At 42.4% G+C, this 17,936-nt stretch overlaps 1 protein-coding gene across 1 annotated transcript in view; it reads right to left on the bottom strand.

Moving 5' to 3' along the window:
* Positions 1–9,717: 9,717 nt before the first annotated feature.
* Positions 9,718–17,936, bottom strand: part of LOC117873641 (Y+L amino acid transporter 2-like) — a 33,426-nt gene continuing 25,207 nt past the window's right edge. Inside the window, exons 8-10 of the mRNA XM_034763234.1 lie at positions 14,990–15,139; positions 12,366–12,549; positions 9,718–11,051 (exon numbers count right to left, since the gene is read on the bottom strand). Coding sequence (XP_034619125.1) covers positions 10,960–11,051; positions 12,366–12,549; positions 14,990–15,139 — 426 coding nt within the window. The 3' untranslated portion in view covers positions 9,718–10,959. The remainder of the gene's footprint in view (positions 11,052–12,365; positions 12,550–14,989; positions 15,140–17,936) is intronic.

The following is a 17,936-nucleotide window of genomic DNA, read 5'->3' as shown; positions in this document are numbered from 1 at the left end:
ATCAAACATGACATAGCACTGTGTGTAGGCAGGGCCTGTCATAATTAAAATTGTACCTATTGGCTGTGGCTAAGCCTAGGATCCAGCTTGAAATGTCTGAGGACTTGGGCTCTCTGTAGGTTACAGATGACCTGTTATAGATGAAGTTAGAAGCACGAACACCATCCTGATGTGTGATAGCAGAGCAGGCCTTTGAGGACACATATTCTAGACTTTGTTTGTGTCACCTTCTACATATCTGGAGATGTTGGGGCACTCTGGGCTGGCTGGACCAAATGATCGAAAAAGGTGTTTACTTCTATTATTATATTTAAGTGAATTTAGTAATGTGCAGACTTTAATGCTGCATCTGCTAGGCAGATCAGTATCCACTTCTAACATGTTTTTATTTACCTAAATGTAGTGTATTTTTATTGTCACACCTCTGTGCCCACAGCGAATCAGAGGGGAAAGGAGACTCAGTCACAGATGAGGGCAGGCAGCAATATCGCTGTTGCTCTCCCCTGGAGTTTCTGCTGGGCAAGTGCAGCATTAGCCTCTGCCCTAAGCTCATAGGAGCCCTGTCAACAAAGGTTTCCAAGGAGTTGCACTAATCAGAATCTATCTGTGTCCTTGGCATAGTGGGGGAGGGCGGCGGTTGAGTGGAATCAGCCACCAGTCACTCCCTTTACTCCCTGTGACGGGGTGATCATTGCACACCAGCCTTGAAAGGGTTAATGAAGCTGAGAAGGGGGCCAATTAACTTGATAGGCCACACCTGAGGGGAGTTATGCTGGGTAAGCAACCGCTGATTAGGAATAGAGCCCAGCTGAGAAGGAACAGGCAGTGCTATGATAAAGCCAGGAAGTTGACAGCAGAGGGGGCATGGGAAGGCTGGAAGATTTTCTGGTCCCCGGTGAAATCACTCTGGAAACTGAAGAAGAGCCTGTTAGAGAGGGAGAATGGATACAAAGTAGAGGGAAAAAGAGCAGAAACAGATGATGATGATGATGATGATTTCAGCAAAAAAGCAAAGCCAAGGAAGGAAATAAACCAAAATGTTATAATTGTAAGATTCCCTAGCCCAAGAAATAAGAGTAGGTGATGTTAACCCTATGAAAATAGCTCACTGGATTAAAAAAAAACCACCATAGGGGTTATTGTAAGAGTTAGGAGACTGTAAGATGGTGGTCTTTAAATTCACTGCAAAAACAAGCTGATAAACTGCTAAAAACTGAAATGCTAGGGAAAGTTAAAATAGATTGCCAGCTACCCAAGTATTTGACTGAAATAAAGGGGGTAGTATGTGCGGTGCCATTGGAGCTGTCCAATGTTGAGATAACCAATAGCATAGAAGAAGATAAAGTGTTAGTAAGTAAGCCACTTAGTAAATAGTAAATTTAATTATTAAATGAGGAGGAGAAAACAAGCCATTAACAGCTGTACTGATTACATTTAAGGGATGGACTCTACCTGAGAAAGTAATACTAGGGTCCCAGATATTCAGAATCAAGTCATATAACTCCCTCCTCCCTCAGGTGTAGTGAGTGTGGTGGTAATCACAGTCTGGGATATAGAGGGTGTACTGTGGCTAGGCAAGCTAAAGAGATACAAAAAGACAAAAATTGTTAAAAACATATCTTATGTGTAAACTGTAAGGAGACTCTCAAAACATCAGGTGGAGAAGGAAGAGACAATCAGCACAGGAAAAGGGGAACTGCAGGTAGTCTCATTCTATAAATAATATGATAAACATTGTGGAAGGAATAGCCAATGATATACTAGTAATAAAAAAAGAAAGGCTTGTTTCATTTATGATAATGATAAATTTTACACCACAAACTGGGAAAAAATCAGAAACAATGAAAATTTCAACAAGGGCAGTGGAAAAATACCTTTATATCAGCAACTTGGCAATGGACCATATTCATGCAATTTTGAATAAAATTAATGGTGAAATATGACTAGTATGGGGATCTCAATCTTTTGTTGGAATGCATACAGTTTGATAGCACATAGTCAAGAACTAAAAGAAAATAGTCTGAAAATGTCATATGTATCCAGGACACATGGTTGGTTGAAAAGCTTACTTTTAAAATTCCAGGGTATATTGCCTCTAGGCAAAGCTGAAAACTAGGAAGGAGAGGAGACATTTATAATTTCATAAGGAAAAAAATTAAACCACATAGCAGTAGAGAATGAAGCAATGAATGAAGAAGTAAGCCTAGAATATAATGCTGGTGAGATCCCAATGCAGAATAGTAATACTTTTTTAAGGATTTATGATAGCTATAACCCATGTGGGAAACTTGAAAGTCCAGAGTGACAAGAAATAGTGAAGAATGCTAAAATACCATATATCATATGTGATGACCTAATTAGTCATAATAAATTATGGGGAAGTAAGACAGCTGATAAAAAATGGTGCATGTTTAGAAAAGTTCACTGAGGAAAATAATCTAGTGGTTTTAAACAATGGCACCCCAACTGAATTAAATGCAGCAGATGGTAGTTTTTCCTGCTTAGAGCTGGGAATTATAATATATATAGCAGCTATTGTAAAGAAATGCAACTGGGAAACATATAAGGAAGAAGGAATGGGCATTAATCATTTCCCTATACTTATTACTAAGGCTCTATCTCATTCGTGATATTGCGAAATTGCGGATCCCACAGTATTAGGCTTCCACTGCAATTTTGATTTAAATTGGCTTACTTTGCACAGTCCACAATTTTGCATACATTTTGAGTATGCAATTAGTACTGCACTAACATTGCAAGATGTAAAAGGCTAAAGTGACTGGACTCGATTTCTACAGTAGATGTGTTAAGACTTTTAGTCTTCTGAATTTTATATTGTACCACTCACTTTTTTTGTTTTAGTGAATAGTTGCAGCAAAAATGTCTGGTTATATATTAAAAAAATTAGCAAGCATAACATAATACTTGAGTGTTTATATCATTCCAGCAAATTTTTCTTAAACAAATAGGTCTACTTTGGCTTTTCCAAATTACCGCTATTAATAAAGTCCATTATTACTTTCCCCTGATTTTCCATGTCTTGTCTGCAACTCAGCCCAATTATTTGAAGATCATCCTGCAATTCAAGTAGGGCCTTACTTATTACTTTTCAAGAGCAAGATAAGGTTGAAGGTAATGGAAAATTACCTCCTGGAATTTTAAGAAAGCTAACTGGGAACTGTTTACATGTAAATGTACTTAATTTGTGAGTGATGAGATAGACAATTTCAATGGTAATATAATAAAGGGATTAATAGCTACTGCTACTGTAGCCATATCAAGGATATTGAAGTATCCGAAAACTAAAAACTCATTTCCAGGTGGAATGAGGAGTGCAAAATGGCATTTAAAGGAAGGAACAAAGCCTATTAAAAAAAAAACAAAACAACAAAAATACAATGAATAGTGAAGATCTAATGAAGTATAAAAGAAGTAAGGCAATAGTACAAATAATTATATATATATATATTAAAAAAAAAGAAAGAGTGCTGAAGGAAGTACTGTGGGTAGATAAACAAAGATACCAAGACATCAGAAGTATACAGGCAAATTACAATGAATGGAATTCAGACTGAGAGTAGTCACATCCCAGGTCTTATGGGAAGTGACAACATAGTTAGAAGTTCTGATAATGAGAAAACAGAAATTCTAGCAGAAACTTTCTAAGGGGTGAGTAATGATGAAAACCAAACTGAAATTTTCCTCCAGATTAAAAGACAATTCACTAAAGAGAGTCATGATCTATTATGTAAGATAATATTCACATATCTCTCTGAAATCACTTTGAGTGCTATCTTGGAACCAATTATCTGGGGAAAAGGAGTGATACTGGGAGGGTGGAAACATGCAGTAGTAATTCCAATATGAAAACTAGGCAAACTGTCCACAAAAGAAAGAGTGCTGAAGAAAGTACTGTGGGTAGATAAACAAAGATACCAAGACATCAGAAGTAGGAGCAGCCCAGGGAAACAGTCGCAGGGTTTGGAACTGTGACTAGTTAGCAAGTGTGAAAAATTGGGACAAGGGGTTGGGGGGGTACTAGGCACCCATATAAGAAAAAGCCCCAAATATTGGGACTGTCGCTGTGAAACCAGGACATGTGATCACCCTACTAGTGCCTGGTAGGGGAACTTGGGCCCTCACACTATTCTGGTTTCCAGCCCAACAATCAGCAGCCAAGGTCTTGGCTTTTCTTATATAGGTACCTATTACCCGCCACCCCCATCATGATTTTTCACACTTGCTATCTGGTCACCCTAGCCACTGGGGAAGTGGCCCAACCCAGGCACTGGAGCAGAAGGCTGCATAGAACTGTCATCCAATGGGTCTTTCATCCCTGGAAGGGTGAAAGGACTATAGTGACAAGTCTGGGGCCCTTAGCACAGGGTCAGACATGAGTGTCGCCTTAAGCTGGTTAAAGGCCTTCTGACACTCATCAGTCCACTGAACTGCATTTGGCTGTTTCTTTTTGGTTAGGTCTGTCAGTGGGGCGGCGATTTGGCTGTAGTGTGGTACAAATCACCTATAATATCTGGCCAAGCCTAAGAAGAATTGGACCTGTTTCTTTGACTTTGGGACAGGTCACTTTTGCATAGCATCCACTTTGGCCTGTAGGAGGTTGATAGTTCCTTTACCCACTTGATGTCCAAGGTAAATCACTCTGTTTAGGCCTATTTGACACTCTTTAGCCTTAACAGTTAGTCCTGCCTGCCTGATGCGTTCGAAGACTTTTTCCAGGTGCTCCAGGTGTTTTGCTCATGAATCAGAAAAAATGGCCACATCATCGAGGTAGGCAACTGCAGATTCTCCCAATCCTGCTAGGAGACCATCTACAAGTTTTTGGAAGGTGGCAGATGTATTTCACAGCCTGAAAGGGAGCACATTAAATTCATACACCCCTGCCTGGGTGACGAAGGCTGACCTTTCCTTGGCGGGTTCATCTAGTGGTACTTGCCAGTACCCCTTGGTTAAGTCTAAGGTAGAGATGAATTGGGCATGTCCCAATTTCTCCAATAGCTCATCTGGGCATGGCATTGGATAGTTGTCGGGACGAGTTACAGCATTTAGCTTACGGTAGTCCAAGCAAAAGCGTATTTCCCCATCTGGTTTGGGAATTAGAACCATGGAGATGCCCATGCACTATTAGAGGGGCAGATTATACCCATCTGTAGCATGTCCTGGATCTCCCTTTGTATAGCAGTTTGGGTATGAGGTGACTCCCGGTAGGGTGGGGTTCTAATTGGGTGAGCATTACCTGTGTCAATGGAGTGGTATGCCCGTTCGGTCCGTCCTGGGGTGGCTGAGAACATGGGCGCAAAGCTAGTGCACAGCTCCTTGATCTGCTGTCGCTGCAGACATCCAAGGATCACGGAGAAGTTCACCTCTTCCACGCCACCCGTCACTTTTTCCTTCATAGTAGACACCTTCAGGCCACTCCACGTCATCTGTTCCCTGGGCTGTAAACTGGGAAACCTTTAATTCTCTGGAATAAAAGGGCTTAAGAGAATTTACATGGTATACCTTAAGCTTTATGTTGGAGGTGGAGGATGCTATGAGATAGTTAACAGCTCTTAGGCGCTCCTGGACCGTGAATGGTCCTTCCCACGACACTTCCATTTTATGGGCCTGGAGCGCCTTTAAGATCATGACTTGGTCTCCTACTTTGAAGGACCGTTCTCTGGAATGTTTATCATACCAGGCCTTTTGCTCTTCCTGAACATCCTTTAGGTTTTCTTGAGCAAGGGCTAAAGAGTGTTGGAGGGTGCTTTGTAGGTTGCTTACAAAGTCTAGAATGTTAGTTCCTGGAGAAGGTGTAAACCCCTCCCATTGCTGCTTCACCAACTGTAATGGCCCCTTAACCTCACGGCCATACACAAGTTCAAATGGTGAAAACCCTAAACTGGGATGTGGTACAGCCCTGTAGGCAAAAAGCCACTGCTGCAACACTAGGTCCCAATCATTGGAGTGTTCATTTACAAATTTACGTATTATGGCCCCCAAAGTTCCATTAAACCTCTCCACCAGGCCATTGGTTTGATGGTGGTAAGGGGTGGCAACCAAGTGATTCACCCTAGGAGCTTCCCACAGGCTTTTCATGGTCCCTGCCAGGAAATTAGTTCCTGAATCTGTAAGGATGTCGGAGGGCCAACTTACCCTGGCAAAAATGTCTGATAATGCCTGGCACACACTTTTAGCTCTGGTGTTGCTTAGAGCTACTGCTTCCAGCCATTGGGTAGCAAAATCCATGAAAGTCAGTATGTACTGCTTTCCTCTGGGTGTCTTCTTTGGGAAAGGACCCAGAATATCTCCAGCTACTCGCTGAAATGGGACCTCAATTATGGGGAGTGGCTGGAGAGGGGCTTTGACCTGGTCTTGGGGCTTTCCCACTTGTTGGCACACCTCACAAGACCGGACATAATTAGCAATGTCCTTGCCCATTCCCTCCCAGTGGAAGAAGTTCCCCAACGGGTCTTTGGTTCTGTTCACCCCGGAATGGCCACTGGGATGATCATGGGCTAAGCTCAAGAGCTTTACCCGGTACTTAGTTGGAACTACCAACTGTCTTTGAGGATGCCAGTCTTCCTGGTGTCCACCAGAAAGAGTCTCCTTGTATAAAAGTCCTTGTTCTACAACAAACTGGGATCGGTTAGAAGAGCTGAGAGGTGGTGGGGTGCTCTGTGCCACCACCTAAGCTTTCTGAAGGCTGTCATCTGCTTCCTGCTCGGCCTGGAACTGTTCCCTTGATGCTGGAGACATCAGTTTCTCCTTGGACTGAGGACTTGGGCTTGGTCCCTCTGGAAGCGGTGCAGGTGGTGGGCTTGTTTCCATTGACTGTGAACCGCTCTCCGCTGGTGCACTATGTGGTATTTCAGGCTCTGGCTGAGCCTCTTGGGTGGGGTTCAGCCAGTTCAGCCAGTTCAGGCTTGCTGGTGCCCTCTGGTGTTGGAGTTGTAGACGGGTTTGCAAGCACTGGACTCAGTGCTGGCAATGGTTCTGGTGCTGGTTGCGTTGCCAGTTCCAGTTCTGGGACTGGCTTTGGCTGGGTCTCTGGGATTGGATCCACTATGGCTGTTGCAGTCGTTGGCAGGGGATCTGGTTCCATCACCTCTGTCTGGGTCTCTGGTAACACTGACGGGGCCCTGGTGGACAGCTCAGGAACAGGGATGGATGTGAAAGCTTGCTTAGCCTGGCTGCGGGTGACCATTCCCACCCTCTTGGCCCCATCAGTAGCATGGGGATGGGATAATTGTCATAGACTGCAAAAGTCCACATTCATGACCAGCCCTTGTACAGGACAGGCAACTTGGCTGTAGGCAAGGTTAAAGAGTGTGACATGAAGGGTTGAATTGTTACCGGAGCCTCTGGGTTGATGAGTTTGGGGTCCACTAGGGATTGGTGGATAGTTGACACTAGGGCCCCAGTGTCCCTCCACGCGATAACCTTCTTTCTGCCCACTCTCAAGGTTTCCCTTCACTCCGAGGGTATTTGAGAGGCATCTGGGCCTGGGGTTCTTTGGTGTGATTGTGGTGTAATGAACTGTAATCGGTTGGGGTTCTTGGGGCAGCGGGCCTTTATATGTCCCAGTTCATTACATTTAAAACATCACCCTGCTAAGGTTCACCGGGGCGAGGTTGGTTGGGGCAGACTGGTGTGGTGGGGTGAGAAGGCGTCTGGGGTTTTCCTTGGGCTGTAGATGGGGCCTGGGTTGCCCCTGGTGATAGGGTTTTGTTTCAGGTTGCCCCTTCTGATATTCGCTCCAACTGCTACTAGTTTTTTTCTTTTCTGCCACCTCCACCCATTTGGCTCCAATCTCCCCTGCCTCGGTTACAGTTTTGGGCTTCCCATCTAGGATATACCTTTCTATTTCCTCAGGAACACCCTCTAAAAACTGCTCCATTTGCATTAGGAAGGGCAACTCTTCTGTAGATTTAACACTTGCTCCTGCTATCCAGGCATCCCAATTTTTCCCAATGTGGTAGGCATGTCGGGTAAATGACACGTCTGGTTTCCACCTTAGGGCTCTGAACCACTGACGGGCATGCTCGGGTGTTAGCCCCATTCTGATTCTGGCCTTGTTTTTAAAAAGTTCATAACTGTTCATGTGTTTCTTAGGCATTTCAGCCGCCACCTCTGCTAAGGGTCCACTAAGCTGCGGCCTCAGCTCTACCATGTACTGGTCTGTAGAGATGCTGTACCCAAGGCAGGCCCTTTCAAAATTTTCTAAGAAGGCCTCAGTATCATCGACTGCCTTGTAGATGGGGAATTTTCTGGGATGGGAAGCGGTACCTGGAGACTGATTGTTAGAGTTGGCTGGTATATCCTGCCTAGCCCTTACCAATTCCAGTTCATGCTTCCTCTCTCTTTCCTTCTCCTCCATCTCTTTTTCTTTCTGCTCCATAGCTCTTTTGTGGGCATCCTCTTTGGCTTTCTCTTCTCTTTCAGTAGCTGCTTTCTCGAGTTCTTTTATTTCGAGCAGTCTCTTATGATTCTTTTCACTTTCTTCTGCTGCCAGTCTGGCCAGCTCTAGTTTAGTAGCAGTGTCATTGGTACTCATTTTCCTGCTTTGTTGGGCTGGGTTACACCACCTCTGCAGTTCACTGAAACTGGGATGCACTCAGCTCAGGGCTGCTTAGTTAACAGAGACTTTCTAACTAGCTATACCAGAGAGGTAGAAAAAACAAAACAAAAAACAATTCAGCTTGTAAATTCCTTTTGCTGGCTGCTTGCTCACAGCATGAAACCTTCTCTTAACAAAGACCCTTGTTAAAAAAAACTTAACTCCTCTGCCTTCAGGCTAAGAAATAAGATATGTATCTACCTTCCCAGTTCTGCTTTCTAAGCAGCTACACAGGAGAAAAAAAAATCTTACTGGCTTTTGGTTTTAAAAGATCCCACCGCTCTGCCACCATGTCAAGGTTCCTTCCCCACTCTGAACTTCAGGGTATAGATGTGGGGACCTGCATGAGAAGCTCTAAGCTTAACTACCAGCTTAGATCTGGTTTTGCTGCCACCACTCCAAGTGCTAACTCCCTTCCCTGGGTAGCCTTGAGAGACTTCTCCACCAATTTCCTGGTGAACACTGATCCAAACCCTTGGATCTTAAAACAAGGAGAAATTAACCATTCCCCCTCCTTTCCCTCCACCAATCCTGGTGAGTCCAGATCCAACCCCCTTGGATCTTAAAACAAGGAAAAATCAATCAGGTTCTTAAAAAGAAGGCTTTTAATTAAAGAAAAAAAGATAAAATTCATCTCTGTAAAATCAGGATGGAAAATAACTTTACAGGGTAATCAGATTCAAAGAGCCCAGAGGAACCCCCCTAGCCTTAAGTTCAAAGTTACAGCAAACAGAGATAAATACTCTAGCAAAAGGTACATTTACAAGCTGAGAAAACAAAGATAAACCTAACACGCCTTGCCTGGCTGTTACTTACAAGTTTGAAATATGAGAGACTTGTTCAGAAGATTTGGAGAGCATGGATTGATGTCTGGTCCCTCTTAGTCCCAAGAGCGAACAACCGCCAAAACAAAGAGCACAAACAAAAGCCTTCCCCTCACCAAGATTTGAAAGTATCTTGTCCCATTACTGGTCCTTTGGGTCAGGTGTCAGCCAGGTTACCTGAGCTTCTTAACCCTTTACAGGTAAAAGGATTTTGGAGTCTCTGGCCAGGAGGGATTTTATAGTATTGTACACAGGAGGGCTGTTACCCTTCCCTTTATAGTTATGACAACCCCTCTCCCCACAGCTCTCTCCAAGTAGGCGATAATGAAGGATAATGTTGTACCCCCCCAAGCTAAAAGCTAGAGATCAGTTTAGGATCAGAGCTATGGAAAGGAACACTGATGAAGCTACAGACAGAATATTATATATATTCCAAAAGCATTATGGAAAGTAAGTGTAACATCCTACAGGATGACAAAGTATAGTGTATATCAAGAAAGGCTAGAGGAATTGCCTCTGGGGCCTAAGTCCCAGATAGTTCTTTCAGGATGTTTATTTTCTCTTCTACGTTTTCAGGAGATGGATGCTTCATTCCTTCCTAAATGAAAGTCAACCAGCATATCTACTATGGTTTATGAGGCCACAATTTTTGATGTTTGTAGGTGAACACAGGCACACTATAGAAAGGTGATGTGCTTACCCCTGAATGTACATATACTGAAGTAGAACTTGCAGTCTTTTTATCCTATTCCATGACTAGCTGATCTGCAAGAGATTTGGCACACCTGTGACAACAACTATGTGAACTAATTTGTTATCTGAAATGCCTCTACTGCAAAAAGATGACAATTGTTGTATGTCCTCACATAAGGTTTAGCACAGAGCTTTTATTTTTCAGATAGTCCACTTCCCTTGTATTCTTCTTATAACTGAATTAAATGTGTCTGCTGGGATCTACTTAGGGGAACATGGATTAGATTTTTTTTGTTCTACTGATGCATTTATACCTTGAAAATGCTTGCCTGCCTACTTAAACATTTTGCTGAGAAACAAATTTTCTAATTGCAATACAAATCTTAAATTTATATTGTGACTTTCTTCTCCTGCCTTATCTTTAGAAATGTAAATCTAGTAAGTGTCTGATTTGCATTGTATTCTTTCATTTGTCTTTTTATTTCTCAAGATTCTGCTTTGCACTGAATAGATTTATTCCAAAAGGCTTGCAAAAACTAACACTTATGTAACATGAAGAGCTTATTCATACAGTGCTTTATATTTTCAAAGCACTTCACAATCACCAGGTAATCAATCAGCATTAATAAACAAAATTAGAAAAAAATCCTGTAGAACAGGGATTGGTAAATACCCTTGGCAGTGAAGGGGCTAATAAAATAAGCACAAAAATAATTAACATCAAACTGATGCACAGTGTAATTGTTGGTACTTTCGTGCAACCAACCCTACACAAAGAATTTCAGACACTAAAAATGCTTCAAGTATGTAAATGTCCAGACAACCCTATTTGGCTTTAGCTTCTGTCTGATCCACTTCAGTGTCCAAGTCTGTCAGACAACAGTAGAACAACATCTGAACATATTTTGTTGTTGTGGCTGCAAAATAAAAAAAAAAACACATAGATGAGACAAACTTACAATAGAACTTTGGTCTTTTATAAACTTTGTGTCCAAGGATCTCAAAGCACTTTGCAAACATTAATTAAGCTTTGCAACATTTCTGTGAGGGGGATTAAATCCATGTTTCCAATGGGTAAATCATTCACACATCAAAGCCCCACTTTGAAATTCTTAATTTTTAATAAGCCCTTCATTGAATTTAATGGAAATTTGTAAGAGCTGGGATCAAACTGAACAAGGAGCTCAGGATTGAGCCTTTCAAGACTAGTCTGTGAGTCAGTAACAGAGATATGCATAATCCTCTGCAGCTACTAGTTTCTGAACCTGAGTCCACTAAATTAATGATTTAATAATTTAGGAAACTTTCTGCTGATGTTTACATCAGCTCACATCAGTTTATTTATACAAGTTATGGCATCTGTCCCATCCTACACACACACACACAACCACGTTTTCAATTGTTCCTGGAAGAGAGCACCCAGAAATAAGTATGTGTACAGCCCTACAGGACCACCAATTTTTTCCCCAATGCAAATGTTAGCCCCTTACCAATCTCAAATATCCATCGTTATAGCAGTATTCACATTTTAACTGGGTACCAAAATAGGTGGTCTCCTCTAACTCAGATACTACACTAATTGGTCAGTCAGCAAAACAATACAGTGATGTGGTACTTTCAGTCCTCCAGACTAAAAATGAGTGCGTTTAGTCTTTAGAGAAACAAGTTGGGTGAGGTAATATCTTGTTGGACCAACTTCTGTTGGTGAGAGACACAAGCTTTTGAGCTTACACAGAGCTCTTCTTCAGTCTTCAACACTAGGAGGACTTTTGACCGAGCCAATGTAAATTATTCCTCCATAATGACTTATAATTAATGTACCGTAGGGTGACCAGACTGCAAGTGTGAAAAATTGGGACGGGGGTGAGGGGTAATAGGAGCCCATATAATAAAAGGCTCCAAATATCGGGACTGTCCCTATAAAATCGGGACATCTGGACACCCTAATCTACTGTAATATTTTTATTGAATCTACATGCAGGAAAATTCTGTATAGTTGCATAGTTCAGGTTATTTTTCCTTCTAAAACATATAACAAACACAGCAAAACTTCCTAGACATGTAATGCATTATATATTAAAAATTTCTGAGGGAACAAATTTTACAAAAAGTCCAGAAAAATAGCTAAGATTTTTTTTGTTTTCTGACAAGGTTCTCACAATTTATATTTACAGGTGCCTGCATGTAGAGATGTACATAATCACATACTAATGTAAAACTACATTGCTTACCAGAGAGCCACTGAAGACATTTAGGTTTCTTTTCAGATGGTAAATAAACTCCCAAATAATATGCAGGAATTCCAGAGAGGGCTATGCCAATTCCAATGAGGGTATTGATTGTATCGCTGAAGAGAGGAACCAGGACCAGGAAAATGGAACATAAACAGTATACTACAGGAAAGAAGAGGCTGAGCTGCAGATACAAAAAGATCAACATGAATTAAAAGAAACAACGAAACATACTGTTGAAAAATGTGAGGCCTTACAAACTGAAGCACTAATGAGGCCTGCCTGTAAGGCTTGCTCTGCCTGGAAGAGGGAGAGGAACTAAAAAAGGGAAAGCTGCTACAGAAAGGAGTGGTGAAGAAAAGGAGGGTTGCTTCACCTCAGAGACTGCTGACAACAGAGACACATCAGCCAAGAGGGAAACACTGTCGCTAACGCTGTATCGACCAGCTGTGAAGCAAAATGCCCCAAGATGAGGGGCTGGAGTTAGATCTAATAAAAGACAATAGACCTATTAATAGGTCAAGTCCAAAGAGCTGAATCTAGAAAGATGGCCTGAGAGACAGGCCCCCTTTCCCTTCACTTGAAAGGACCTTTCTTTTATCTTTTTTGGTTTAACTTAAGGACCCTTCATATGCTACAAAGTGGGGGGAAGGACATTATAAATGACCTGAAGAGTCTGGAGGAGAATTGGGGAATCCGCTCTGCCCCCCAGGTGTAAATACATGTGTGTGTCTGTATCTGTCCACCCTGTTTCCAGGACTGCACAAACTCAGCTCCAATTGACATTTATGAGAGATCCACAAATGCAGTAAGAGCAGAGCACTGAAGCCGAGTGCTACCATGCAAGGAATTTTTTCTCTAAGCTTCTACTGTAGAATTTTTATCATTTGTATGTCAGAAATTGAATGAACCCAGCTTGACTTTCAAGAATCTAGTTAAGTTTGCATAGGTGGTAGTTAGAAACACATCATTTTGCTTGTAAAATGAGCAAATCTGATATGGAAATAATTGGAAAACAAGTAGGAAGCCCACAATAAACTTTTTTACAGATTCATTTCTTAAAGTAGAACTACACTTTGATACCTAGCCACTGTTCTCAAGAATGGCCTTTCAAAATGTCATGACATTTTAAGAGCTAGCTGTAACTTATAACACAGAGAGAGTTTTTGTATAAATATTATTTTTATGTAAGTAAAATATAAATTGAGGAAAACAATCCACTGTGCGTGCACAAAATTCCATGCAAAAATGTGAGGTCAGCTAAGCAGGCAAAGAATAATAGAAATTAATAATTTGGCACCCACAGTCAGCTTATATAAACTCTCTGGGTGCAATCTTGGGTGTACTGAAGTCTATGGCAAAATTCCCATTGATTTTAATAAGGCCAGGATTTCACCCTCTCTCCTCTTTTCTGCCTATTATCTGGAGAGTTTGTAAATTAAGTGTGAAGACAGTACGTTTTATCAAGGCTATTTGTTGTCAAGCAGGGCTGCATATGGCAAAGCGTGGAATACAATAGTTCATTTTTACAACTTCAAGATTTGTGGGCTGCAGCAGACCCATGAACAGTTTGTGTTTCATCGGTCTGATGTCCAACAGAAAGCAGAACTGGCTGGTCAAAAAACAGGAAAAAGATTGAGCAAAATTTCCCTTGTTGGTTGTTGTGAGGTGGGTTTTTTGTTGTCTTTTTACATTCAAAATGTGAATGAAAGATCTTGTCAAACTTGAAATTTCAAAAAAATTGACTAGCTTTGGAGAATTAGAAAGTTTACTAGCTTTAGAGAATGTACTTTAATGCTGATTGTACACAGGAGTTCTATTTTTGTTGTAGATGCTGGATAGGAATCAAAACATTTTGCCCTTTAATAACACACAAACAAAAACTGATGCTGGTAAAGATGGTACAGGAGACTGTGACAAGACAGAGTCAAAAATAAAAACGTCTTTGGAAAAGCTCGTGAAGGGGTATTAATTTGTATTCTAAATTCACTTGTCTGACTGAATGTAACACTCCTCTATACTTGAAGAGTGTATAGGGTATCATTTCTTGGAGGACCCAAGTAGCATTAATACACCTCACTCTCCTACTACCATGTGTGTCTTGGATGGCAAAATATATATGGATGAAGGGAAGAGGAAGTAAAGTACTAGTCCTACAAACGAAGGAGAGGTGGAACTATTGTCTGGCAGCTCAGAATTTCCCAAACTATAAGAGGTGTAATCAAACCTGAATACCCAACTGTGCCAGAGCCCTAGGCATCCTGTAACTATGGCAATGTAAAGATCCATTATGAGAAAAAATGACTACACAAAAATAAGAGAAGGAAGCAGGTGCCTGGGGCAGCCAATAGAAAGGGGCAGCACTCCGTACGTTACTGGGGCGGCACCTCCCGGTCTGCAGCGGCAATTCGGCGGCGGGTCCTTCGGGTCCCTCTCTTCTTCTTCGGCGGCACCTCAATTGCTCCACTTGTAGTCGATTGGCTTTTTATTTATTTATTTATTTATTTATTCCGCCACTTGGGGCGGCAAAAAAGCTGGAGCCGGCCCTGCCAATACTGTAATGTACATACAAACAGATGCATTGACTGTATATTATGTTTTATTTCCTTCTGTAATGTACTTACTTTAATAGGCCGTGGCCTATCAGGCTGAGTATGTCTCAGGTATATTAATCCTGCAATAGACAGCCCAACATACAGCCAGTAGTTGAAGCTGTAGTAATTAATGAGGAGAAAGACATCTTCCACAAGGAGGTAGAGCAAAGTCATTAAACCCTACAGACATAAAAGGTGGGGGGGGGAAAGCTTTTTTAAGTAACAAAATAGTTTTCTTATGAAACAAAAACATACTATATATTAAGTACTATATATCAAAGGCCTGATTTTAGTGGTGCTGAGCTCCTAAGTTCCAACTGAAATCATTGAGAGCTGTGTTCTCAGAACCGCTAAGAAATCTGTAAGTGCACTGGTGGACAGTGCTCAGGGAATGGCCAGCTGTTCTACATTTTGTTTTCTCCCCACTGCTCAACGTGTGGCCCCATGCCTTTTTTACCTCACACCAGTCAAATCCTGCTCTGAAGACAGAACCATTGATTTCCTCATGAGCTTGTCTATGGTGCTCATTAGCATAGTATCTGATTGCTTCACAAATGTTAGTTTATCATCACAACACCCCTGGGATGTGAGGGGGTCATATCCCCAGTTTACATATGGGAAACTGAGGCACAGAGGGAATAAGGTCCAAAAATTTCCACCTATGTGGTGTCTAACTTGAGACACCTAGAACCTGTGTTGTCAGAGTTCTGAACATTATATAGTGCTCTATATAAAGCACAGCTCTCATTGACTTCAGTTGCAGCAGTGAGTGCTCAACACTCCTGCAAATCAGATCCAGGGTCTCAAATCAGGAACACAGGAAAAGAAGAACAGATAATTAGTGACCACCTGTGAAAAGTGTGGTCTAGGGACTTGCCTAGCATCACAGTGAAAACTCTGGCACAGGCAGGGATAGAATCCAGTTCTCCAGGATGACATTCAGCTGCCTTAACCATGAGGCCATCCTTTCTCTTCCTGAAATCCCCTGGCTTATTCATGACTCCCCTTCCAACTTCTAAATTAGGCAAGGGCCCAACAAACAACAACCTCATTCAGAACACAGCCCTGATCTATCCCCAGAGCAGATCCATTGTGAGCACTGAATGAGGTAGGTGTCCAGTAGTTAAAAATAGCAGGTGATCATGCAATTAAAGACTGTATCATAATGCGTACAAAGGGGCACAGGCAGTTTTTCTGGCTTGTCCTAGCTTTTGAATGCTTGATTATGCAACCTTAATAAATGTTCTTTTGATGTACTTTGTGTGTAATTTCCTCATTTTTTGAAGAAGCAAATTGAAAAAAGAATTCCATCATGTGGCATTATACTGACACCCACATGGTTCATCAGCCACATTGGAACCTTTGGACCCACTTCACAGACCTCTGCCACTTGAACTAGCAGAGTAACTGGTAGCAATAGTAGTTTGTCATCTGCTCCGTAGACCAGCACTAGAGGGGGATGAGACATCCACTGTGCCAGTGGGTTTTACAGATATGCTGACAGCAAAGGAATGGCGAGACTCAGGAATCTTGGGTTCCATTCTAGATGATGGAAGGGAGTGTTCTCTAGTGGTCACAGCGCCTTCTGCCTGCCCTCCCCCACACAGCCAAGCTTGACTCCTGTTTCCCCAGCCCCTCCAATCTGTACCTATTCCAGTCCTTGTCTCTGGCTCCTTCTCTTTGCCTACCCAGTCCCAGTCTCCACTCCTCAGGCTTCTCGTCCCAGTCTCTCCTTGGCTCCAAATCATTCCCAGCCTCCCCACCCCACTGGCTCACAGTCCAAGTATCCTGGCCTAGCTAATCCTATTTTCTCTTCCCTCTCCCCTCCTCCATTCTCCAGTCCCAGTCTCATCAGACTCCTTATCCAATCTATTCTTTCCTCCACCTGCCCTGCTCACAGGCCCACCTCTTGTCCTCTCGGCATTTGTGTCCGGAAGCTTACACCTCCATTCTGCATGGGTGCCAGCAGTTTGAGCGGGGTGGGGAAGTGAGGTGTCTTTGAGGGTATGTCTACACTGGGATAAAAGATGCTTGGCCTCGGGCTGCAAGAGTGGAGTGTCCTGGACTCGGGCTCCAGCCTGACCCTGAATGTCTACGCAGCAATTTTGTTTTTTAGCCCCACAGCCTGAGTCCCACAAGCCCAAGTCAGCTGACCTAGACAGCCACAGTCATGCCGTGGGTCTTTTATCCCTGTGTACATGTACCCTATGAGCATAGGAAAGAGACACTCCCTGCTCTCTGTTCTAGTGCCCAGTCCAGCCACAGCCTAAAACAGCTGGGAGCAGCCACTACAGGGAAAGTTCTGCTTCATCCTTGTTGCTCTGGGCTGGTGGAAGCATGGTCAATTGCTCTATGGGGACAGTCAATCTGATCAACAGTAGGAGCTGTCTCTCCTAAGCATGTGTTAATGGAGACTCTGAAAAGGCTTATCTCTTGGCCAAATTTGGGCAGATTTTCATAGGGTCAGCAAAAGACACATCTCTGACACAAAGGCCACTCCTCCGCCAAATTTCAGTTAATTGCTCCAAAGCATGCGGGCACTAGAGCTGTTCAAAATAAAAAATTTTAAAAGTCACCAGGATTTTTTAAATTGGGCAAAACATTATCATTCCTTAGCCTCATTCTCAGAAATTGCTGGACTGTTTTGATGCAAATTTTCCAAAATATTGATGCCTGAGGCAGGCATCTGGCAGGTAAAATTTCAACCCAAATGGTTAAATTTTGGCAAAGTTATAAGCAACACTAAACAGAGCCTTGTCATAACTATAAAGGGAAGGGTAATAGCTGTCCTGTGTACAGTACTATAAATCCCTCCTGGCCAGAGACTCCAAAATCCTTTTCCCTGTAAAGGGTTAAGAAGCTCAGGTAACCTGGCTGGCATCTGACCTAAAGGACCAATAAGGGGACAAGATACTTTCAAATCTTGGGGGGGAAGGCTTTTGTTTGTGTTCTTTGTTTTGGGACGGTGTTCGTTCTC

The sequence above is a fragment of the Trachemys scripta genome, chromosome 2 (assembly GCF_013100865.1).
Source record: "Trachemys scripta elegans isolate TJP31775 chromosome 2, CAS_Tse_1.0, whole genome shotgun sequence".
In the NCBI taxonomy this organism is placed as follows: Eukaryota; Metazoa; Chordata; order Testudines; family Emydidae; genus Trachemys; species Trachemys scripta.
The sequence above is the reverse complement of the archived record's forward strand: the minus strand, read 5'-3'. Positions and strand labels throughout refer to the sequence as shown.